The sequence below is a fragment of the Labrus bergylta genome, chromosome 2, assembly GCF_963930695.1.
Source record: "Labrus bergylta chromosome 2, fLabBer1.1, whole genome shotgun sequence".
Classification (NCBI taxonomy): domain Eukaryota; kingdom Metazoa; phylum Chordata; class Actinopteri; order Labriformes; family Labridae; genus Labrus; species Labrus bergylta.
The window spans coordinates 4,455,944-4,481,257 of record NC_089196.1 but is presented as its reverse complement, the minus strand read 5'-3'; the positions used below and the strand labels follow the sequence as shown (position 1 = coordinate 4,481,257).

At 41.7% G+C, this 25,314-nt stretch overlaps 1 protein-coding gene across 1 annotated transcript in view; it reads right to left on the bottom strand.

The window, feature by feature from the left end:
* LOC109995136 (NMDA receptor synaptonuclear signaling and neuronal migration factor-like) overlaps nucleotides 1–25,314 on the bottom strand; it is a 51,268-nt gene that overhangs the window by 8,483 nt on the left and 17,471 nt on the right. Inside the window, exons 5-15 of the mRNA XM_029280100.2 lie at nucleotides 23,852–23,857; nucleotides 20,092–20,160; nucleotides 13,307–13,359; nucleotides 13,017–13,106; nucleotides 12,444–12,571; nucleotides 12,228–12,311; nucleotides 10,658–10,691; nucleotides 10,244–10,314; nucleotides 8,920–8,999; nucleotides 7,499–7,601; nucleotides 566–641 (exon numbers count right to left, since the gene is read on the bottom strand). Of these exons, the coding sequence (XP_029135933.2) occupies nucleotides 566–641; nucleotides 7,499–7,601; nucleotides 8,920–8,999; nucleotides 10,244–10,314; nucleotides 10,658–10,691; nucleotides 12,228–12,311; nucleotides 12,444–12,571; nucleotides 13,017–13,106; nucleotides 13,307–13,359; nucleotides 20,092–20,160; nucleotides 23,852–23,857 (794 nt within the window). The remainder of the gene's footprint in view (nucleotides 1–565; nucleotides 642–7,498; nucleotides 7,602–8,919; nucleotides 9,000–10,243; nucleotides 10,315–10,657; nucleotides 10,692–12,227; nucleotides 12,312–12,443; nucleotides 12,572–13,016; nucleotides 13,107–13,306; nucleotides 13,360–20,091; nucleotides 20,161–23,851; nucleotides 23,858–25,314) is intronic.

Below are 25,314 nucleotides of genomic sequence, written 5' to 3'. Positions count from 1 at the left end.
TTCATCTGAGGTATTTCATCAATTCTGTAATCCCCGCCTGCGGCTTCTATCAGACATTGATGTTTTAAGGGTTGACCTAAGGTATTAAACTAATTACATTTTCATTTTTTTTCTGATTCAGTCTTGTCAGACTATAAAGCTCATCAGTGCTGAATGCTTCTTGTGGGCTTGTGTCCACTGAGCAGAGAGTGGTGAGTCAATAAATGATATTAAAACTCATAGAGGACTTAATGACATTTTAAACAGAAAGAAATCACAAGCGTGGCATCAATACATGTCAGGAAGATGACTGATGAGGAATGCTTTAAGAGATCAGCCGAGTTCATGTCTAATCACGTGCTTTCTTCATCGCAGTGCATCGTACTGGTATTGATTAATTACCACTATTAATGTGAAGCTGATCATGCAATATGTGCAAGCTGGGGGGAGTTCACTTACAGCACAGGTGGGACAAACACACAAAATGTGTTCAGAAATGTGACACGTGTGTGTGTGTGTCTGTGTGTGTGTGTGTGTGTGTATGTGTTAGCAATAATTTGCAATTGTGTGTGTGTAGTGTTCTCACCCTGTGCAGACAGCTCAAGTGGGGACTTGAATTCAACTGAAGAGGGTCTCATCAGCCTCTTCAGAGTCTGAATCAGCTGCAGAGATAAAGGGACGGAGACAGAAGGAGGAGTTAGAGAGAAATGATACTTGAGTCCATATAGCACCAGGCATCTTCAAATAAAAGCTGTTGTTCTCAGAGAGCAGACAGAGGCCATGCAGCCGACTGTCTGTGAGGTGGAAGGTCAATGTGCCACTTAAGAATTGCAATGGCTGAGTAAAGGGAGAAGCCCTTCAGACAGCTACAGGCCTGGCAGAGCAAGATTACATTCAGAGTTGTAGAGGACAAACACCTTAAGTCCTTCAGGAGTTATGGATTATAAAACCTTTTTCTCTTCGGCTGTTCCCAATTTCATAAAAAATAAAAAATAAAAAAATAAAATAAAGAATTTCCCCTCATGGGATTAATAAAGGATAAATTATGTGTTTATCCAGCTCTGCATGGGTCTGTAAACCTTTCTGTGTTCTAACCTCTCTCCATTTTTCAAAAGCATCTCCAATATTGATCCTAGTTTGAGCACGTTTCTGCTCGTGGAGCTTATTAGAAACATGCAGAGGCTTTTTAGGTCAGGTACAATCACTTCTATCTGAACCACTTCTCTTGCTGCTTCCATCACTGCAACACCTGTTGGTTTACCGTTTGCCTGGCAAACCCAGGGAAACCAAAACAGAACAGTGGGGTTTCTTAAAATTGCCTACCTTCTCTGGTCCAAACAAATCCAGAGCATTCAGGAGCAGAATCTAAAGTTAGAAGGAGGACATACTGGCTGCTGCATTGTTGTCAGAGAAGCCAGCACTTCAACAGAGCATGTTTCCTTAATGTCTGATCATATAGTAAGATAATTTTATCATTTCAGTCAGTAGATTATTGTACATATTAGAGCTTTAATCAGCATCTCTCTATTTGTTCAGTCGATAAAATAAGTCATCTTCAAATCAATAAATAATTTACAAATCAATGTTTTGTTTCATTTGTTTCAATGGTTGGTCTCCTAAGCAAGTAGCTGGGATAAAGTAAGCAAGTTGTTGTCACCAAGGAACACAGCGAAACGCCTCTGTTCATGTCGGGATTCTATTCTGTGACACAAACCCGCTCACTGAAGATTATCACTTCCTGTTTTCCCTCTCGTGTCTGTGACTGAAGAACAATGTTTTCCTTGGATCATTTCATAAGTTTCTTTTTACAGTTCCTCTTTTTGTCCTTGAACAGATAAAACAGGTGGAAAGTTAAGCAGTTTACAACCCTTCCCATTTTCAGGCAAAGGTCTGAAGTACCGTTAGACGACTGCTGTAGTGCATCCAGTGTTGTAGCACCAGATGAAACATCAACCTGTCCTTTCAAAACACCTATTCCGTGTATCTACCACACGTGTTCATGTGTGCACCCACAGGACTGTCACACCCGATGACACTCTTGTCTTTGGCACCCTACACACTTTTCACTTTTACTGCCTCCTTGTTGCAGCTTGCCCGCCCCTCCTCTCTCTCCCTGGGGTCTGGTCCAGTGCCAGCTGGTGTGCCATCCCACATAGAGCCGAGAAGCCGAGTGACATTCACAGGTTTGTTTCCACGCGGCTTTGCTGTGCATTAGTCAGTTTAAAGAGCTTTTTTTTCTTTGGAAAAATGAGTCCAGAGAAGAAATGTAATCACTTTATGGTCAACTCAACTTAGTGGGAATGGTGTCTTTTTGATAAAGATACATGGACCTACATTTACATGTTCTATTTCACATGAAAATGTTACTTTTTATGCTTTATAAACCATTTTTTTCTCTCCTAAAAGTCCAACATTTCAGGGATTACATTGTTGCTACATACACACCAATAGCAACAAGTGCGAGGTCATTTACAGCAAGCTTTTCTCTATAGTGTAAACAGACACGCAGGGTGACCCAGGACCCAAAACAAAGCAGAGGGGCCTGGGATTCAAACGACGCCTTAGCCAGGCACAATCTCTTTCTGGAGTCTTGTGTCATTGCTGCAGGTGCCTGTCGGATTTAATTTCGTATTCCTTGACATAAAGAGGATGAAAAATGTTCTCGCCATAAATAAACAAGTGGAAGGGGAAGAAAAGTGACAGGCAGAGGCCATCTCTCCCTGAGTGTGTATTCTTCATGTTCTTCATCACTCAGGCTGTTTCTCTCTGTTGATACTGCTCGAACACTGCATTTGAACAAGGGGATCATGTGGAAGAAATACGGTCGGCTGATGTTAATGGTGTTACTGAGTGCATGTGAGTAGTTTTAGATGACAGAACTGACCAGAGAGTATACATGTGATGCTAACCCCACCCGCTCTGATGCTTACCCTGGACATTTCCCTGAGGTTTTACAGACCATCAATGGAGCATGACTTTTGACGATGGGGTAAGCTGGGCAAATAACCTCTGAGCAATTTATAATATTTCACTAGAGCAGCAAATCTGTTCTAATTTCCCTCGGTGCATTTGTTAAGACTCTGGATTTTTAGCTTAAAACAGTAAAAAAAAAAAAAAAAAAAAAAAAAAAAAAAGGATTTATGATAACACAGCTTAAAATGCTAAATAATTTAGATCATAGTTAACAGTTAGCATACTGTACACATGCCATATTAGCCAGAATGCCTATTTTGTTCTCAAAGCTATGTATGCAAAGCTGCTGTATGACAAGGGAGCTAAGCTGACCCAGGGATGTAAATAGATCATCAGAAGTTAACCCTAAATTCCTGCGTCTAACCGAAAGACGACCATCTTTGTTGTTCTTTGCCTGGCTGTCAGTCATCACCCACTGCATTCATACCTGGCCCACAGACAACGACAACTCCGGGTGTAAACAGCCAATAGCTGCCATGTGAGTGTTTTTCTATGATTGGATCATTATGTAATAACTGGATCAGGCAAGTTAACAGAAACTGAAATGACAATATTTTCAATTAATTATAAGACCCATGTGTTACATATAGCTAGAAGGCTAATGTAGCTTTGTGTTGGGAGTTGCTTCAAACTATGTTAGTTAAAGATGAACTTCTTTGTCTCCCTAGCTTTTTGTGTTGCACAGATGCTTTGTGAAGTTCCTCGCGTATAAATAAAGTTATTTGAATGGACTTGATTCACCTGTCTGAATCCATACTTTGCTTTAAGGTTGTTGTTTTTTTAGAGTTTCAGAGTTTGCATGTATGGGGTTTTATCATTTAAAACTGTTACACAGCAGCACAAGTAAAGTTAAATATCTGCAGATAAAAGTGACACAGACAACTGAAGATTACGACACAGCTTTGATTCAAAGAGATTTAGAAAGTACAATCATTCATGGAGAAGCAGCTTCTGGAGGTCGACTGAGTGGTACAGATTGTGAGTGTGTGTTCGTGGTAAGATGCACTTCATATTTGAAGTGGATTCACTCATTAATGGACTCTGATTCACAGAAATACTCTCAGAGATAAGGACTAGATACTCAACCTGCTGGATAAGCTGATAGAGCGGCATAGTCATCTTTCTTTGCACTGAATATTTATGTAGAGACTGCTGTTCAGTCCACTTCTGTTTATCTTCCTGTATCTGAGAGAGATCTCTGTCATATTGAATTTTGTTCTCAGTCGTTGGCTTCTTATCGGGCTGTTCTCAAACCTGCAGCGTGTTTGCATGATACAACTTCTCGGGGAAAAAACAGATACAACATCTGTTTGTGTAAGGAGGAGGAGAACTTAAACCTAAAAGTGCCAGTGAATAATGCAAAGGAAAAGGTCCTCTGGGTGAAACCTAGCTGTTTCCATTTGTTTCAAGGCGAGCATTATCCTGTTACTGAATGGAGCTCTTACTACAGAAAGCAGTGTTGAAAATGAAGCCAATGCAGAAGTGCGAAAAATGCAGTTCATCTAGTGTCCACTTGAGGCTTTGCTAAGTAAGCCCCTGGAGTCACATACACACTCATAATAAAGGAGGAATGTGTGACTTTTTGATCCAGTAGATGTTGACCCTTGAGCACCAGCATGAAACCAAAAACAGACTGCTGTTTGGAGACACCTCTGCTGTTCTGAAGCCTCCGCTTTCCTCCACCTTCAACCCCTCTCCATTCGAGTTTACACAAAGGAGTTATGAATAAGAACGCACCATAATTAAGCACCATTAAGCGCAAGTGGTTGAAAAAAATTGTCCTTTGCTCGAGCTGCAATCACCTGTGTCCTACATTGTTGTGTTAGCATGCTAATGTTAGCACTCTTTGGTTAACTCGTAGCTTCATATTGAATATATATTGGCACTGAATGACCAAGATCTAAAAACACTTATGTGAAATCCAAACAAGCAGTGAGTATGTTATTCTTCTTCTCTCTAGTCCTTGACTAAAACAACTTTATACGCAACGATGTCCCGTCCATGTAAACAAGATGTAAACTCGGCTCTGACAACAACACAGCAGGCGGGACTCGAGCTTCTCACTCATTGTAGACAGTCATGACTCAGAGACACATTTACACAGGATAGACTTGATTTCTGCTGTATTCATAAGTAAAATGCTGCACATTCTACCTTTTTTTTTATAACTCATCAGTTTTGGTCACACTGAGGCCAAGAGTTGCTGTAACGCCAATCAGCCCTCAACCTGTCACACAACACGTGTGATTGATTCACTCTACACAGAGCTATCGAACAGATTCCTTTTCTCTTTTAAGGAAAACAAGCTCTCCTCCTGCGTTTGACTTCAGCAGTGTGAGGCAGCTAGCAGAGCTATAGGGAGTGATGCTGGGTGGAGTGGAGCATCATCTGAAGGTAGCTCCGTCAGTCAGTCTATTAATAGTGACTCTCCAGCTGAGCTTGCAGGAGCGCACACACAGGCAGCAGCGGGGGGATATTTGTTAAATGCAGCGGATAAGCCCTTCTAGGTTCAACCCTCCTCCTCGTGCGACTTGAACTGAATCACTGAAGAGAAGATGCCGAATGTCACAGTGACTATCACGGTGCACTGCTAGTACTTCCTTATACTCAGAAGGTACAGGCTTAAAATGAGGTGTTGTACATGTGGAACAACCAGACTTTGGGATAATTAATTTATCTTTTTCAAATGTATTCTACATTGGGTTTTAAATGCGATAAATAAAGATGCATGCAAGAGATAAATGGCGACCCTTTAAAAGAATAGTTCATGCATTAGATTCCCTCAATAAAACATGAAACCCCTTAACCCACAAACCTCACTGACCTCTTTAAGCTTTAAGTCATATTTTACAGACCCTTAAAGGCTAAATATTTTCCCATCAGCCGTCTAGCTTTTAATTTTTTTGATTCAGTCAGATTTATTCAGACTGATTCAGAATTTCTGACGGCATTAATATTTCACCATGAGGAAAAAACAGAACAAGCAAACAGCACAGCATCTGTGTGCACACAAAGCTGTGTTGAAGAAACATGTTCTGACTTCCAGCTCAAAGGCTTTCAAAATAAGACAACGTGGTTACCTCTCTAAGAGCCCGTAACAGCCGGGGGAGGGGAAGTCATGTTCACCCATATATACACCATCTGGTTAGATTTTCTACACAATGCAGTGGAGTCAAGAAGAATTTCTGAAGGTGTTGTTGAAATTTGGATAGAAACCTGACCAATGATTAATGATGTTCAAACATCACTGAATATGTATTAAACTACATGATATGATAGGTAAAAGACCTTACTCTTTGTTATATGCTATAGACATGCTATAGCATCATCCCCATTCACCTGCTGGACTGCACTCTCATTGCTCCAGGACTAACTGGGCCTGAGCACAGTTACCTCTTGTACAAAACGTTGTGATACAACACATGCATGGCTTTATGTGATAATGAAGTGTGCTGAGTTTACAAGACAGACGATTGAAAATAAAAAAGAGATGCCGTCGAGTCCTCGTCTTCACATCGGAGAACCACACAGAGAACATGACAGCTACTTTACTGACTTTGTGGCTTATTTTGAGTCATGTTAGTCACATACAGACATAATAACACTCTGGGACTTCTCCATAATGAAGGCTGTCCACGTTGTGTTCCCGTGCTTGTGCTCATGCATGAACCGTACCGTGCAGAAGCACACCTCTTCAAAGCGTGCCAGGGACAAGGAAAGTGTACAGTACTTTGAGCACGGATCAGAGCACTCACACTAGTCAAACAAACTGGACTTAAGGGGTGAAGCGTGCTTAAACACGGCACAGATCGCCTAGCGTGAGTGCGCCCTGTGTCAGTGTCTTTACTTCACTCAAAGCCTCATACTGCATTCAGCGCTTCATGTTTAACCATTGAGGTCAAGAGGTACACAAGTATAAAATATACATTTACTAACCCTGCACGTAGGCTGACTATATTCAGGGTAATAATTCACATCAATCTTTGTGGAGCTGGCAGAAGCAGCTAGTTTCTACCAACCAAAGTGCAGCTGCAGCCTATGAGTTGTACTGTGGTTCTGGAAGAGGCTGCACGTGAGAGCATGAAGATTTGAGTGAGTGGGCAGGTTCATGTGCATACGCTGTGTGTGTGTCTGCATACAGCAAGAGTGCATCTGTCTCTGCGGGGGTGGAAGGGTCGTTGCAGGGTTGCTGGAGAAGATGCCAGAGTGTGTATTATTTTACCTTTCATAGCACACACAGAGCTGCTAGTTATTTCATTATTATACAATGCATATGCAGAAAGTGCCCTTGCATCAACTCCTAACGCACTGCAAGACTCTACAACAGTCCAGGACGAAGCCAACAGATTGTCTTAATGATTTATCTGTATGGTGCTGCGATGGCATATGGCTTTGAGCATCTGTGTGCATATTTGTGATTATGAGTAAGCAAGCTGCTTAAACACGTCAACATTTTCGGTAAACTTTTGCTCTAATAACTCGTGTGTGGGAGTACAATTTGTTTTTTAAGCCTTTGCAGTGACTCAGAATTCAAAAGATAAACTACCTTTTCTCCATTAGCGCTCCCCAGCACATAGCAGCCCATGATGTGGATGAGGTTAGGCTCCGGGTTCAGTTTACTCATCAGCTTACTGAGACGTCTCCAGAACCTTCACACACAGGAGAGAGGCGAGAGGTTAAGACACGGCAACAATAAGTGTGGTAAGAGGGGAAAAACAAGGAGCGAGAGAAGTGAGTCGGGTTGAGGTCAGAGCTAAACGATGGTTATGTGACTGCGAGTGTGAGTAAACAGGAAATAGTTCTGATTCTTAAAGAACTCTGAGTCACTTTGTGGTGGGAGATTTTCATCACACGCTTTTCATCAAAGCAATCATTCAAATGTTATTCACACATTTGGGTGTGAAAGGGTAAAAGGAAAAGCTGTATCCCTGAACTACACATCCATTACTCTCTTTTTAAATGCTTGTGTTTCTAATAGCTGACATTAAAGTTAAATTCAGGTACAAAAAAAAAAACACATGCAATGTTTCCGGTTAAACTTCTCTTGAGATGAAACTGGATTTTTTTTCTGTAAGTATGCCTTGCAGGGGTCATGCCAGAAATATTTTGATGGTGTTTTTTCATGATATTTCATTCATAGGGCTTTCACACTTGCATTAAACTCCTACGAAGCTGTGTGAACGCAAACAGCAGAATTTGTCACTCGGAATTCACCCGGAGTTTCTCCTGCCAGACCCCTACTATTTTTTTTCCACAGCAAGTCAGAGTAAGCTGATGGGAGAGCGCCGCAGGATATATTTTCAGGTAATTTACCTCGAGCCAATAGGAGGGGAGAGCATATGTCGTCTTTTTCATTTTTTTTCCACAGGGGGGGTGTGTCGTTTTTTCCGACATAGGTACAGTATGTACAGTGATAGTCTCCTGTGAGGTGCACATGTTCATGCACGGCCTGCTGCCACCTCCACCTCAGGGGCAAAAAGGAGAAATCCTTCCTGCATATTATCCCATATGCTCTTAGTAAAGCGTCTTGAGGTAACACTTGGTGCTATACAAATAATGATTGATTGACTGATATGTGAACAGTCAGGTCGGGAGAATCTCCGGAGCAGTCCTCATGAAATTATCTGGATATTTTCAGGAGTGCATATGCGAAAAACAGCTTCAGACTTATTCTGCACTCAGAGGTGTTCCTTTATTTTGAACAACAAAGCCCTTCTCCAATTGTATGTCCTTCCATCGTGATGCTCAAAAGACAATGGTCAGCTAGCTGTTAAAGGTCCTTTATGTGTCCGTCCTTGAATGTGGTCGTATAAGCATGATAAGCGTCTGTGAACTCTAAACAATATTGATTAAAAGTCCCTTCTTTAATGCAGAATGAGAAAGCATTCTGTTAAACACTTAACTCTGTGGTTTTGTTAAATGATCTTCTCTGCATCATTCCACATGATAAAATGCATTCACTCTTACTGTATCATGTCGTCCTCTTTCTCAACCTTGGCAAAGGTGGCCACTTTATTCTTCAGCAGGTACAGATGTCCCGGACCTCCCTGTGGAGAGGAGATTGTGTTACCGCAGAATCAAGTTGATCTCATCCTGTCATATTACCCAGAATTCACATGGAGCTCAGCGTTGAGTTTAAGCAGGGAGGACTGTTCACTCACACGTTCATTCATTTTCATTTTTCTTCATTTCAGTTAACCACTCCCTCTCTTCCTTTTCCTCCGTTCTCTCTGCTCTGGTGATCAGCTGATTATTGGTGTTTACTGTTTAAGTAATCATCCGACCAGATTCTGCCACAACCTCTCTCGACCAATCATCCTGCTGCTGTCACATTTTAAAACCTGTTTGCTCTCTTCTGCAGTCAGTTTGTCATTTCAGTGTGATCACTGCGACCCTCCTCCGCCAGACCCTGGTTCAGCTTAAGAATCCCACTCCTCATCACATCCTGCATTCTTCTATCACCACCACCACCAGGGTCTAGACTCCATTGGGGGGGGGGGGGGCAGCTGTGGACCTCATTACCCCTCTGAGTGCATGAAGTCATAATGACGGAGTCTAATCACCAAGACATTGCACATTTACCTTTTCCTTAATTGCTAAATAATCATGAACTCTTAACTGAGTCTCTCCTGATTGAAATGCTCTGGAGCACTGATGATGGTTTGCAAACAAGCGGGGTGGAAATAAGATCTTAATTACACATAACAATACAAGCTCTCACATGATATTTGATTTGAGCTGTGTCACAAATGAAGTCTGCATGTGACAGCAGCAGGTGAGGTGAGGTGCACATTTGTGTGGATCGAGTTTTTTTAGTTCCTTGAAATTGAAATCACTCGACTATGTATTTCAAAATATGATATGAATCTTTATATGTCCAAGTTACTTTAATTGGATAGGACAGCTGAGGAGAGAGGAGATGTTGGAGGGAGAGAGAGACGAGGACTATAGCCTCTGAACATGGGGAACAACAGAACCGAACCGGCGCTGCTTGTATTAAAATTTTTGCAGTAGATAAAACATTTGAGATTCAACCCATAAACTCACAAAACCTCATTCATATCTTTATACAACCTCTGAGTCACACTTTAACGACCTTTAAAGGTCAGATATGTTCACATTTTCTACATCATTCACATATTTTAATATCTCCATCATTTATTTTTTTATTTAGCAGCTCTGTTTGCCCCTCAAGCGATGACTATACAGTGAAATGTGCGAGCCTGACTCATTTAAAGGAAAAGGTGACCCAACAATGTCACAATGTTCTTTTGTGACTCCTGTCACTCACCTGGCAAAAAATTAGCATGTTCCAGATTTTACAGCCCTTCCTGTACGCAGTCAGCTTCTTCTCGATCTCCTCTGGGCGAGAGACAGTCAGAGAGAGAGAGAGAGAGAGAGAGGTGTCACTTCACCACTTAGCTGTAATGTTGAGACACATAAATTGGCTGTCCCTTCAGAGACAAACACACACACACACACACACACACACACACACACACGCGCACATGCACACACACACACACACACATGCGCACACACACACATGCACACACACACACACACACACACACACACACACAAACAATGAGTCATTCTGCTCTCCAGCAAGCCCAAACTTATTCCACCTTCATCTTTTCCACATTAACACCACAGGAGTAATTTTCACTTGACACCTAAAGTTGGACTCGCACGTCACACTCACCGAGTATGTCATCAAACGTGGCGTGTTCGTGGTCCTTCACATGGGAAGACAGAAGAAGAAAGAATTCAATCATTAAACTGATTTTCCATGCTGAACGTTATTTCATGTACGGTCACTGCTGGACTCTAAATGTGTCAAACACTCTTCTGCGACCGCTGATATTTCACAGCTTCAGTCAGTCATCATCTCTGCCTCTCCATCCACCAGGACGCTGATTCACAACTTCCAGTTTAGTTTGAAGCCAGTGATCATCAACTGGCGGCCCACTGGACACCTTTGAAATGCCTCATTGTTGATGAAATATGCTATATGATAAATAAGCCCAGTTGTTGGATGTTCATGTTTAAAGTGAATATTTTTAGGAGGTGTTCGCACATCATCTCATGAAGTCGGTGCATCGGACATTGAACCGTTCTTATTTTACAAGACAGGCCGACTCGAAGTCTGCACATCGGAGAACAACTCAGAGAACATGACGGCTACGTTACTGACTGTATGTCTTAATTTGGTCTTTAGTCAGAAACAGCCAGAACACTCCAGGATTCCTTGATAATGGAGGCTGTGTGCACCTGTGCTTGTGCTCGTGCATGAACTGTACTGTTTGGAAGCTATCACTATCACGATGAAAATAAAAAAAAACCTCCACACTACTCATATCAAGCATCACCAATGTATCAGAAAGAAATCACAACGTCTTGGTGGAAATGTTGGATTTTTTGAATTGTTTGAATTGTTGATGCTTGACAAGAGTTTATTTTTATTTTTATCATGAAGTAAATATGGAAATGTTTATAATATCATATCATATTTAACAATATAGATCATGCAACCAGACTGATTTATCATTTGACTGATATTATTTAAGAACCATTTGAGCCTGTTGCTGATATATTGGTAATTGGTGTGCATGTTTTCCAAATATGTGCTGATATATATATAACAAAAACTGAAAATAAGCAGCAGAAAAACAGAGGATGTTTGTTGTTGTTTGTTTGTTTGAGTAAGTGCTGACGCTCAAAAACTGAGCAAATGGGTTTCATTAACATCAACGAGGTCTGATGAAGAGCAGGTTAACGTCACCCTGGTGAAACACATTACTGGGACACTGGAGCCTTGCAGGGTGCGAGCCTTCTTTCTCTTTGACGACACCAAAACAAAACAATGTAAAAAAAACAATGTGCTTATAGAGAGTAGTTATGTAACACTTGTATGCACAATCACCTCATAACACCGGTCCCATCAGTTACTGTACCAAAGTCTAATTTACATGAGAATATTTTGACTTTAAAGGCGAGCTCACATTCAGGCTCAGTCATAGGTCATAGGTCATAGGTCATTTGATGGGCTCTAATTGATGCCTAAAGTCTTGTGCATGTGTGTATGTTTGACCCCGGTATAGCCAGGATGTAAGAACAGCTGTTTCAGCTTCAGCATCTAATATCTGACGTTGTTTCTCTACAACTATTAAAACATTTTCAAACAAAATAAAGCACACACGTTGCCTGTCTGACACAATGAGGCCGTGACTTATTATGTAGGTGGTGTGAACCTGTGGATAGATGCTACTCACATAAAGAATGGGGATGATGGAGGGGTCGTCCCTACGGATGATGTTGGGAACGTATTCAGCCTTTGGGACTTTGGAGGATATCAGCTGTGGAGATAGGAGACATGCACAGAGAACCTTAACACTGTTGGGCTGCCTCACATGGTGAAATGATAAGAATGTTTATTTTGTGTTTTGTTTTAAGAGAGTAAAAAAGAGAGCCTATTGCAGGTTACGCACCATGATTTTAGGTGGGATGAAGTCCTCTCCTTCACAGGCGGCTCTTTCCATCTCCCTCTCATCCCCCCAGTCCGTGTCCTCGCTCAGCCCTTCGTCTAGTGTCCCTGAGGAGGTCTGAAGATCACCACCTGGCTCACACACACACACACACACACACACACACACACACACAAACACAGGAACAAAGGGAGAGATGAAAGGATAGCCTCCGAATGAGATTCGAGAGGAGGGTGCTCCATTTAAAAGCGGTGCACCTGTTACTTTATCTTCCAGTTCAGGGGGGAGGAACGCTGATAAAATCAGACTACACTAAACGATGACATGAGCCTACGTCACAGAGCTACAGATAGATGAACAACAGGTCGAGAGACGAGGAACAGGTGTGTGGATGGAAGGAAACAGCTGAGAAGAGACTCACAGAATAAGACCAGAGAGAGTGTATGTGTTTAATGTGCGGCTCAGAGTTCATCACTAAGTTTGTCGGCCTCCAGGGTGAATTCACAAAGAGTTAATCGTGGCCGTTATTGACCATACATTTCTCGTCAACAATGGAGAAGGAGGGTGTCCACTCACTGTCTCTGGAGTCGTGAAGGGAATCAGGCTTGACGGGGGTGGGGTCACTCCAGGAGCGGCTGAAACTCTTGGCTCGGCGCTCGGCGAAGGCTGATGAAGTGAGAGAGGAGGAGAGTCACTCAAAGGCGCACACAATGACACATCTCAGACAAAAAAAATCTTCTAACTATGCCCCGTGAAGTTCCATGCATGGAGCGAGCACGTGTTATTTCTGAAGAAACCTAAACAAAACAAGTCGACCACAAATGCATAAAAACACACATGCAATGCAAACAAATGGTTCAACTTACTCTGGACCTTCACCCTGCGGCTGCCCACCATCCTAAGGTGTTTGCGGAAGTTTCTACCATTTTTTTTAGAAAAGAGAGAGGGAGAAGACAGAGACATCAAGAATTAGTAACAGATCAGAGGAAGAGAGCCAGAGAACAAAAGAATCCATCAAACTTCAACACACAAATGCAAAAAGGGGGAATACTGGAGAAACAAACTTACTCCTATAGACCATACTGAAGAAGTGAACATAGAAACAGGTACATCTCTCATTGGGTAGTGCACTACTTTTTGAAAACCTTGATGACATCACAATTTTTTTCAACTCAAGCGACTTGCTAGATTCAACAAATACTTTTGGACATTTTGCAGCAATAATGAAACTTCCTTTGGAGAGACATGGGCAGGCACTCTGTACCTGAGAAAGAAAGCCTTTAAGTGATGTCCTCTGAGGAAAATCTGACACTGACCCAATCTAACAAATAGTCAAACTGGGCACTGGTATACGACTTGAGCAGCACCAGTATTTGGTTTTCCTTGGTATCTGGATTGGGCACTTTCAGTGGGTTTTGCATGCCAATGCAAATAAACAAAAACATCATCCCACTGCCACCCTTGCACAAGTAAAGCCAGGTGAAAACTTGGCTTGCCTTTGAAGTAAACATGATAAGTGTGCTCACTCATATTAGGTGTAGCCAGGGGTGAAAGGAATTTTAAATGCATGCCGGTTCTACTAACACAACCTTCGTACTTCACCTCTCCACGGACTCATGGTCTAAATGTACTTGTGTAAAAATCAAACCCCGACAAATATAAAACGCACCCTTTCACATGCTGTGTTTATTAAGTAAAAGAAAGACAGTTACAGAGCCATCCCTGACCGTCTCCTCACACACCGTTTGAGCTGATGTCCGTGTTGTTAGAATAAAACAGAATATCGTGAAACATCACAACTTCTGTGTTCTGCTTCACATTTCACTTGGGAGATTCAGAAACAAACGTCTGCCTGCCAAAAAACACACCAGCACTGGATTCCAGTCAGCTGCGCCATGCCGGAAGCTCAAGCTCACGTTAACTAGCAGCGATAAAAGGCAGCTGGGTTGCATCCAGCACGACTTAAAAGCAGCAGAGAGAGCCTAGAAGCAATTTGAAAGCAGTTAAAATGGAGAGACACGGAGTGTTTTTCAGATATTAGCAGATGTGTTTTCTAACTGAAAGTGCGACCAAGCTGGTTTTGAATGTTGGTTTTGGCAGGCAGCTGCTCCCCCCTCCTTCCAGTACTTCATACCGCCACTGACTCTCCAATTGGTATGCAGTACCGACCCTTACCCACCTACTTTCACCCCTGGGTGTAGCATAGAAAAGTTGTTAACCTTTTTGTCATAAACCATTTATTTTGTACACTTATCTATCTTGCTAGCTCTGGTACCCGTTGCTCTGATGAGTGTTACATAATGCATAATGTTCAACGTTCCCAACGACAGTGTGATCAAAATAACCCAGGGTGTCCATTGCTGAGCAACTTTCTGGTGTTCCTGATGCTTTGAATTTTTGAACTAAACAACAAATCTTGATAATCAGATGTTAATTTTATTTAATTTTTTTACTTTACAAAGGCTGAGTGTTTGAAGTTACTGACGTATAAAACTCTTCCCAAACCTTTTTCATAATCTCATGACCCATTCAAATGAAGACATATTATTTAATACATCTTCTATTTTATGTATTAAAAATCTGTGGCTGCTCTACAATCTTTAGTTGACTCTCCTTCCTCTTCATATTCCCTTTCCGTCTCTGCTCAGTTGGGTTTTCTGCTCGGCATAACTTACAGGGTCATGACCCCTGATCACCAACAAAGCCGTTGTATGAATCATTAAGTGTACCACTGGACAGAAGGAGTGGGATTTATAGTCAGCAAAAAAAAAAGGAAAAGGAAAGGTAACAGCATAAGGAAACAGCCCTAAGTGGCAGCAACATGAGCAAAGTGCGGTCTAAAATAACGCCTTTTTATTATTCATCAAGCAGTTTATGAGTTTGACAATGTGCTGCAGGTAGGCCTCGCACTTCCCTACATTTTGTCACTTAAGCCCGAATATGTGATTCTTTAGCTGAAGCTCTGTATGAGGTCAAGAGCTTCTTGCAGCAAAAAAAAGTCCTGCCTTAATCCAGAGAGTTTCAAATGTACTGGCGTTATTGAACTGTTTGCTAATGTTAGCATCCTAGCAGAAGTTTTCCATCTCAACAGGTGAGATTCAATGTATTTTACACATGACCTTCAGCTTGCTCATTAATCAACCCTAAAGTACCCTCAGGGTCTACAAGAAAATAATCCCAAATTTACATCAGGAGGGATCTTAGCTGAGGCTTTAAGTCGATTTATTATTGATAAAAACTGATATGGACTCGACAGGTTGACATGTATCCGGTTGAGAGTTGTGACATCATGAGAAGTAGGTGAACAGGATGTGGATACATGTGAAGCTCTAATTTAGTTAAAATAGATGTTTCATTAAAACTCCGTTGAGGATCTTTAAGTTCCATTGTGGCGCCCTGGGCAAGGCTGCATGTCTTATCTCTTTGCTGGTCTGGTTGTGTACTGGTCCTGCTTTCTTTGAACAGTATCAACATCACTTCCTGGGACTCTTTGCTGCTGAAAATGTAAGAAAAAGGCAGTTTCTGCAGCAAGCTCATACTCGCCCTGTCTGACACCTCGCCTGTGGGAGGTGTTTCATGCATTCAAGATAACTACATAGACAGTTCATCTTAAACATGATGGTCTGGTTTGCTTTAGTAAGGCAATGAGGGATTAAAAATATTTATTTCAGTCTTTTTCATAACAAGCTAAAAACTCCTCTGAGAAGCTATAAATGAATCACGGGTGTTTTGCACTGATTGTGTCATCAAGATTATTTATCAATTTTTTTTTCTTAATTATCATATTTAGCTCTGCTGCTGTCAGTATCTTCCTTGCCTTTATAAGGAGGCAGCTTCATATGCAGAATCCCAAAGGACTCTTTCAGCCATCTCAAAGGAAATGTCTAATGTCCATGTAGCAGGTACGCTTCATGTCTGTCTGCACATTTCTGCAAATAGATAGACAAAATAAGCAACAACAGATGGATGTGTATGCTGAGTTTTGCTGCTCGTCCTGTGCTGATATCTTAAAGCCAACCTGATGACAGTGCTTTATTAACACATCAGACGTTGACAGTCTGCAGAACTGTAGGGTCACATTTCCTGACTGTATTTTTTTTTTTTTTTTTTTTGAGATATTTTGTCCATAAAGCAAAGAAGATAACGGGCGATGTGAGGGTTATTTTTCATTGTTACAAAGATAAAATTGACACAGTTAAAAATAGATTCTTGAGTTCTGTCTCACACAAATCTGTGGTGAACCTAAACAGTTGAAGACTTCTGTGATTGGTCCACAACCTCAGGACTTTTTGTTTGTTTCAGGGACAATTAAATTCATTTAGATATTCTTAAATGTAAGTTACCGCTTCCATTCAAACATGTAAACTCTTTATAGAGCAGGATCAATGAATTAGATATTTCTATCCATGCACCCATTATCTTTACTGCTCTTCCCTTTCGGGGTCATGGGGGGCTGGAGCTGTCATTGGGTGAGAGGCGAGGTACAATCGGGACTGGTCGCCAGTCAATCACAGGGCAGACATACAGAGACAGACAATCAGCCACACCAACAACATGCATGTCTTTGGACTGTGGGAGACAGAGACACATGCACAGAGAGAACATTCAAACTCCATACAGAGAGGCTCCTGTACGACGGGGATGTATGTGTCTCTTTAAATGCAATGAGCCTGCTCTGAGTTTTCCCCGTAGACATCACTCCTTCGCTATAGTGAGAATAAAAATGGTAGAGGTAGGGAGGGGATTTTTTTTTAACAGAATCCCACTGTGACATCACAAGGAGAGCACATTTTAAACTGAGCACTTTTCTCTGTGTTGTAAGACTTATGCAGACCACAAACAAAGGACTGGATGGGTTTATTTCACATTTTGTGGGTTGGTAGACACTCAGGTTACACAAATATATGTTCAAAAACAGTCAAAGTGGATTTTTCATAATATGCCACTTGATATTTGTTGCATTTAAAATGCATTCATAGAAAGAATGCAGAAGTTCCACCTTCCCACTCTTCCTTCTTCCCGACAACGTCAAACACCGAATGACATCGACATCAGTCTGAGTTACCCTCACACCGAGTCAGAGGTTTGTCAAAGTGTCACAGTTATACGCTCAAGTATTTCATTTCAAACTATTTCTCTTCCCAAGATTGCAGTTTGAAGGCATTCTACAAAAAAACATGTTGACATTAATTGCAAGAACTGTGAAGGCAGAGCCTGAAATAGAAGGATGAGTCAGACGAAGGAGGATCCTTCAGTCAGACGGGTTCTACTTTTATACTTAGTGACACAAGCTTTAGAGTCTCTGACGCCCACATATTAATGCGGGCTTATCGAATATGTTGGTGTGTGTGCTGCTCTCTGAACCGAGCCTCTCAGTCCTGCTGTGACCTTTACAAACTCTTGGCAAAAGAAATGTCTTGCTCATTCAGACATGCATAATTGGATTATTACTATTAAAGGCATTCTAAAGGAATGTGACACCGACATATGCAGGCAAACACACACACACACACACACACACACACACACACACACACACACACACACACACACACACACACTATGTCAAACAACAGAAGATATATCTGAGCCCTGGAGAAAGGGAGGTCTAATCCCAAACATCGATCTGTCTATTATAGACTGTGATCCAACCATGTATTAATAAAGCCGTGTTTACACGTCAACATGTCAGTGAGAAACTCTGATTTAACCACACACAGCTTCCAGAGATCAAAGCACCTACACACATACACACACCTATGTAAATTGTACCTCACAAGGTTTGTGATAGCCCTGAGTTAGTTCTGCCATCAGGAGTACGAGGAATGTTTTATAACTTGTGTTAAAGAATAATAACTAGTCACTTATCATGGCGTAACTACGGAAGCCCTGAGAGGCAAATGAGAAAAAAGTTAACCTACATTATAAAAACAGGTAAACATTTCTGCAGATGAGAAAAAAAGAGTTACTTACTTCACCTGTCAAACATTATGTTTTTCCGCTTGTATTGTCTAAAAAGAGGTTAAGTAAATAAAGTTCCTGGGAACATTGATTTTAACTTTAACTTTGAGACATAAAAATGCAAAACTTTCTTTTACCATCATCTCAGATCAAATCAAATGAAGACCTACTGTTAACTACTAAAATCTTAAAAAGAGCTCATGAACATCGGACTCAAAATTGACAGTTTTTTGCACTTGCAGCCTAAAAGGACCTTCAGGTTGTGGAGTGATGCGGGCTCACTGCGGGGTACGGCACAGAGAAGGGGCGGAGCGCACACACACATAACGTCCATCATTGGTGCAAGTTGATAGGTGACGGAAACAGCTACTTTTTGCACGATACATTGTGAACAGATGCACAATGTATCTGTCCTTTATCTGTGCTTTCAGTAGAAAGCCCAGCAGACAGGATTTAGGGGAGTTAAGGCTCCTCAAGGAGCTGACGCTCTATGACGACTCTTTCGGCTGTGTAGGGAACGATTTGACAGCCTGTTGGGGAGAGTTTCAGCAAGACTCACGAGAATGAGGACAAACTTCAGGCAGCCGGTCACTCTGGGGATTTGTCTGAAGTGGGCCTTGTTTGTTGTGATCTGATCTTCCATCTTATTTGATGTGCCAAAGTGTTGGCACATAGCGCTGTGCCTACGTTTTGAATGTGTCATCAAGTGATCCATATAATTGATCATTTTTTGGTGGATAATGTACCAGACAGATGTCCCATTTAAGTGATCTCTTCAGTGCTTCTACCTGTTGTTCAATCTGGTCTGACGGATACATTCAGGGTTACATGAGATCACTTCACTTTTCTTATCGTGCTGCTCTGACCTGACTGAGGCTGTTCAACATTTGAAGTACATCTGCCAGCCGGTCAATAAATGAGGCCTTCCAAAGGTCAAGTACTGAGGGTCCATGTACAGTACAGGCTACATCACGTCTCAATGTTATCTAAGTGATGCTTAGGGTTCACATTAACTGCAGGTAGAAAACATTTACACGAGGTGGAATGACATATACTGTCACACACAGGGTCAATTTACCATCTACAGTGTAAGGCCCCGTGTCCACCTGACGTTTTTTTCTAAGCGCCAGGGTATTTTTTTCAGTTGTTTTTCAATGAGGAGAGAGCGTTCTCACTAGAAGGCGGCCGACTGGAGAAAAAGCGCAGAGCCCAGCGTCTTTTTTATGGAGCGCTCAGCCTTTTTTGTGCGGCCACTCAGAGCTCTCAAGTTGAAAATCTTTCAACTTTTCAGAAAGGCTCTGTTGACGTCTCCAGCGCTCTTTTACAAATGTTTAATATTCCCTGTAGTTTAGCCGCCTACGGATCATGTCTTGTACCAACATGCTCTTTGCTCCGTGTCTGATCCGGTAAAAAATCGATCTCAGATAAAACATGAGCCATATAAAACCGTGTCGGTCATACAGCGAACATTGTCAACAGACTGTTGTCATAGAGACAGGAGGGACGTGCAGCGCACAAACGCTTCATGCAAACACTCAAGAGCGCACAGCCAGCGCTTTTCTCACTAGGTGGGCACGGGGCTTTACGCATAGTGTTAGTTGTGGGACAGGTTGCCCTGTCATCATCAGGAGATTAATCAGGGAGGGTTCAGCACCACACAACACAGCACAGGACAGCCAGGAAACGGTACCTCTCCATCGCGGTGGCTTCCTCCTGCTCTCTTTTCCGTCTCTTTCTTTCAGCAATGCCTCGAAAAGCCCTGCCAGGACGTCAAAGCATTTAGTGTTTTTTATGGGGAAATATAATTTTTTACTTTTTTTTAATGGCCCCTGAACTAGCACAGAAAGTTTTCGTCTGAACCCAAACTGACCCAAGGGGTAGAAACCCGTACAGAACTTACCTGAGTTACTGCAGAAATCCCTTACACAATAGTTCTGAAACGGTTTTCTGAGATCTGTGCTGCAGTAAAGAAGTCTGCAAATCTACAAATGGGGATCAGATTGATGCACATTTGTGTTATGAGCTTAATTGTGCAGGTTAATTATTTTGTACTACAGCAGTTAATGTGCATGAATTTGAATGAAGAAAGCCTTGAGATTTCCCTGATGCTCTTGCTTAACTATATAAAATAAAGAGATCTGTAAAACTGGTTCATTTGCATGTCTTGCAGACAAAGCTGCGACATTTGAACTTTTTACAAATCCGCATCATGATGCTGTATAATTTGGCAGCCTGTCAACCTATTTATTGCAATTAAACCAACGCTAATCTGATCTTGATGAGTTCATATATTTGGTAAATCAGATGACAAAAGACTTGTCAAAGACAGTTTTAAAAAAAAGGTCCCATGGCCAAGTTTGTCGTGCAGGTCTATCTGTAAAATCTAGCATCGCTGTTGGTCTGGATACTGCATAAGATTTGGGAGTGTAAGGCTACGTTCTTCTTTCTTACTTGGCCATGATAGCGACAACAGATGACCGATTTAAATCCCCTTCAGGACTAGTTGGGTTCGGGCATGATTTTAAGGTTCCAGTTTTGGTTACATTGGGTCAATGACAGCAGGGTTTAAGGTAAGGGGTTTTATTTCCATATGGGTTAGTAAGGGGGTTAGCTTTGCTGAGCGGTAAGAGTTAGCAGCACAGAGACGTTACATCCACCAGAGGCAAAGACAAGGAGGGTATTACTAAATAGTTGACGTACATACACACACACACACACACACACACACACACACACACACACACACACACACACACACACACACACACATGCGCACACGGATCACAATCAACAAGGGATCAACAAGAAGAGACACTAAGAAGGTGTTAGCAGGAAATGCACTTTCCACTATTCAACATGGCTTTATGACATCATCACTTCTGCTGAGTTAGCCGATCCATTCCTACTACTTGCATTGTAAATTCATTTAAATATTCATTTTGAGGTACTCTATGTTGTGTGTGTCCATTATTTCCACAAGTGTGTCAGTGTGTGTGTCCCTCCCTCAGGGGACATGTGATGGCTCAGACAGGTTGTCAGACTCAATGAGAATCATCTGTGACAACGTATGTCAGAGATTGACTGACAGGCAGACAGCTGATGAGCTCTGGGATGACGAAGAGAGCGCTGCAATTACTGGAGTCTGTGCAGTGCAGTGGACACAAAGGCCTCCATATAGCTGAGCCTCTGCACTGCATTCAAGTTACATCACTTTGTGCCCCTCATAAACTCCATTACTTTCTCATCCTTCTTCCCAGAAAAAGTTGAACATGTTCTAAGTGAGTCAGCCCGTCGCTCTCTCTGCCATCTGTCCTCTCCAGAAAGTCGGAGAGCTTGGAGCCCTCTTCCTTGTTTTTGGACTTAAAGCGATCCAGCAGATATCCATCAGATATCTGGCAAAGTTCTCCAAGAACAAAAAATAAATAAATTAAAGTGAAAACACACACTGCTCATAGCCACTTTATAAAATCAGATCATGTTCTTCTCAAATTACAAATGCTATTGCTCTTGTCAGAGGCGCTGCTTGTCAACAGGCAAGGCAGGCAACCCCAGACCAGCAGGGGGCCCCCCTGAGGGTGAAAAAGTTTTAACAACAGAAGTGGCTAAAAATGTTGAAAGTTTGCAATGACAGTCGGAAATTAACCTCCCTAAACTCGCCCCACCTGAAAGCCCTCACTCTGTTGCACTGCTTAACGTTTCGACTTCCGCTATTATTACACTATGATGTTTGTTCTTTGACCGTTAAACATATTTATATTTTGAAATTAAAAGGTTTTTACTTTTCTTTAAATTCATAAAATAATTCTAATTTGAACCTTGGCCATATTTTTTTCCCATTTCCCTTTTGTTGTTGGCAAAGTATTTATTACATAATGGTGATGAACCATAGACTGTAGATATTAATGTTTGAAACCTGAGTGACGTCACCCATCTGTTCCTGCAGGGGGCTCTGGAGGATCATCAGCAGCAGTCTCCATGTTGGAAATCCTGTCTCAGTCTAACTTTCAGTCAACCTAACGACAGGCTGAGAGCTGGAGCTGAGGCGGGGTTTAAACCTCTTGATGAACCGTTACATAATGCCCACCTGTCAATCATGTCAGATACGCGACTAACTATGCCTAACAAGTATCGTTCATCAAATAATAACACAGCAAAATTTTCGAAATTCAGCCCCGGGATGCTGGTGGGGCAGTGGTTAGTGCGTGCGCCCCATGTATGGAGGCTTTAGTCCTCCAAGCGGGCAGACCAGGATCAAATCCCACCCGTTGCCCCTTTCCCGGATGTCATTCCCCACTCTTTCTCTCTCTATCCACTGTCCTATCTCTCCATTAAAGGCACAGAAAGTCCAAAAAGAAATCTTTAAAAAAAAATCAATAATAATCACCCCCCCCCCGTACAGTGTGTGTCAGTGATGACAATAACTAATCAGACCTGTTTTTTTTTTTTTTGTACCAGGCTGTAAACATGTTTATTTATGCTGTATAAACTGATTTTTTGCCAATCATGTGTATGTGACTTCCTGTGTTCCTGGAGCCAGCCTCTAGTGGACACTCCACGAACTGCAGGATTTTGCACTTCCGCTTGTGATGAACTCTGGTTGGAGGGGCCCCCTGTAAATTTTTGCCTTGGGCCCCATCTGACACTAGAATCACCACTGGCTTTTGTGATATTGTTTTTAAAATACTTTGAAAAAGTCTCAGGCTGTGTCATTTAAAAAAAGAACTCTGTTATTTATGAAAGGTTTCATTCAATTACAGTATTTTCTCTAGATTTTCTCCAGGCCTTTTTGAGGGTCTGGACCAGTGGTTCTCAACTGATGGGTCGGGACCCCAAAGTGGGTCACAAAGCAGCTTTTTCAGGGTCGCTAATGTGTGCCTGGAAAAGAAAATTGTGTCAAAATGTCTATTAACCCCTTTTTACACTTTTTATGTTTGTTTTGTTCCATTCCCTTACATGTTGTCTACCGCCTGAGATTCAAACTGCACAACTGTTCAATAAATAAATCTGATTGGTTGAAAAATATCAGAAATTTGGTTAAAGACTGTTCATGAAGAAGTTGGTGGTGGGTCATAAGGCTCATTTGTTATTTACCCAACGTGAGCGCTGGGAGATCCATGCATTGAGTTCTCGTCATTATTAAGATGATAGACAGTTTTACTTCAATGACCTTTCTGTGTTACTCATTTATTTAAATCGGGTTGTGACTCATTTTCACATCAGTCCTACACCTGCACTGCACTTCACTTTCATATCGACTCAACCTGAAACTTCAAACACCCAGTCCAGCAGACACTGAGGTTCAGGGGGTTAAAGGGCACAGCAGACTGCATAGCACAAAGCCACATGAGGAAGGAAAAATCAAAGGTTTGAGACATGTTAGCTAACTGATACAGTGAGAAAGGAAGAGCAACAAGGGAGAGGGAGTGGGGGCGGTTGAAAGAGTTACTCACGATATTCTACAGTCGTGGTTTGGAGGGCCGCCACATACAGACGAGAAGAAGAAGAAGAAGAGGGAACAAAATAAAAGAGAAGTTAGCAACAGGGCCAGCCAGATACTCACCACAAACACACCAGAAAGCTGCTTTATGATGCAGTGAGCCAAAAAAAATACTATCAGTGAGCGAGGACAGACGGACACATCCGATGGTAATGGAGGAAAGAAGTGAGGACAAGTGATGAGACACTTACTGAGCTGATCGAGGAGTGACCACATACAGTAACTTACTGTACAATGAATCAAACTGCAATACATCCAGCTTAGTCGAGGGGATAAGACCCTTACTAGTCTGCAACTGTAATCAAAGGCCAATAAGTCTGACCCTAATACAGACACAGGCAGACGGAAAAAGAAACATAGAGGACAGATGCTGACGTATGGATGGAGATGCAGGAACATAGGAGAGATGATTTGGCATGGCCGTCATCCTTCGCTCGATGACATTCAACATTATACGTTGAAGTTTAAATTTAGAATAAAATATTTAATTATGGATCTCTGTCAGAGGTAGATTTAAAGGCATCAACAAGTTGTAGTGACGTCACTTTTGAATTTACTTTAAGTGACCATGAAATGAGAAATTGGCAAAATCTTCATGATTAAAGCGAAGAGTTAGCGACAGCACTCGTTCAGTCTACATGAGGTTTGTAACACGATGAGTCGATCAGCATTTTTTTGTGTTTATTCGAATCCTAGTTTTTAAGTCATTAGAGTCAAAAGCTAAATAAGTTAAGCTGGGTGCAGCCTTAATGTTAGACACTGTAATTCATAAACACGTCAATTCATCAGACTCAAGAGTTTCTATCTTTTAATGTAACCGTGAGGAAAACGACTTTGCTGGAAGCAGATTTAGTTTCACCCAGTTTACATTTTTCAAGGTCACTGAAGCAAACGGCATCAGAGAGAGTACAATTAGTGGAGGACGATATGGGAAAAAAAATATCACAATATATTTATGGAAGGATCACAATCAGAATTTAATCACAGCACTTCTTCATGCTGATCTTAAAGACTTGCAAGTAACCGACCGGTTCAGCCAAACGTATTCCCCGGTACATTGTTTTTAAATAAATTTGGTCTATTTGAAATATGTCTTTGTCTTCAGCAACAACCTGTTGGTCAATGCATGAAGTAGATAAATATTTAGCAATAGTTGGTACCATCAGGAGAGGGGAGGGGTCTGGAGGTCTCCCACAGAACATTTTTATTACCATATGTTTTTTTAACTTGCATTCTGATCATTCTTCATGCACAGTTTGAGCGTTTTCTGCACCACTTTCAAATGATGGTTTGGTATTGTATCTTTTCATTGTGTCTTTAAATCTCCTCGGGAACACAGGAGAGAGGAGGGCGGAGATCATGGTGGGTGAGCATCGACTGTCTGAGGTTAGTAATTAATAGATCTGGGTGAGAGGG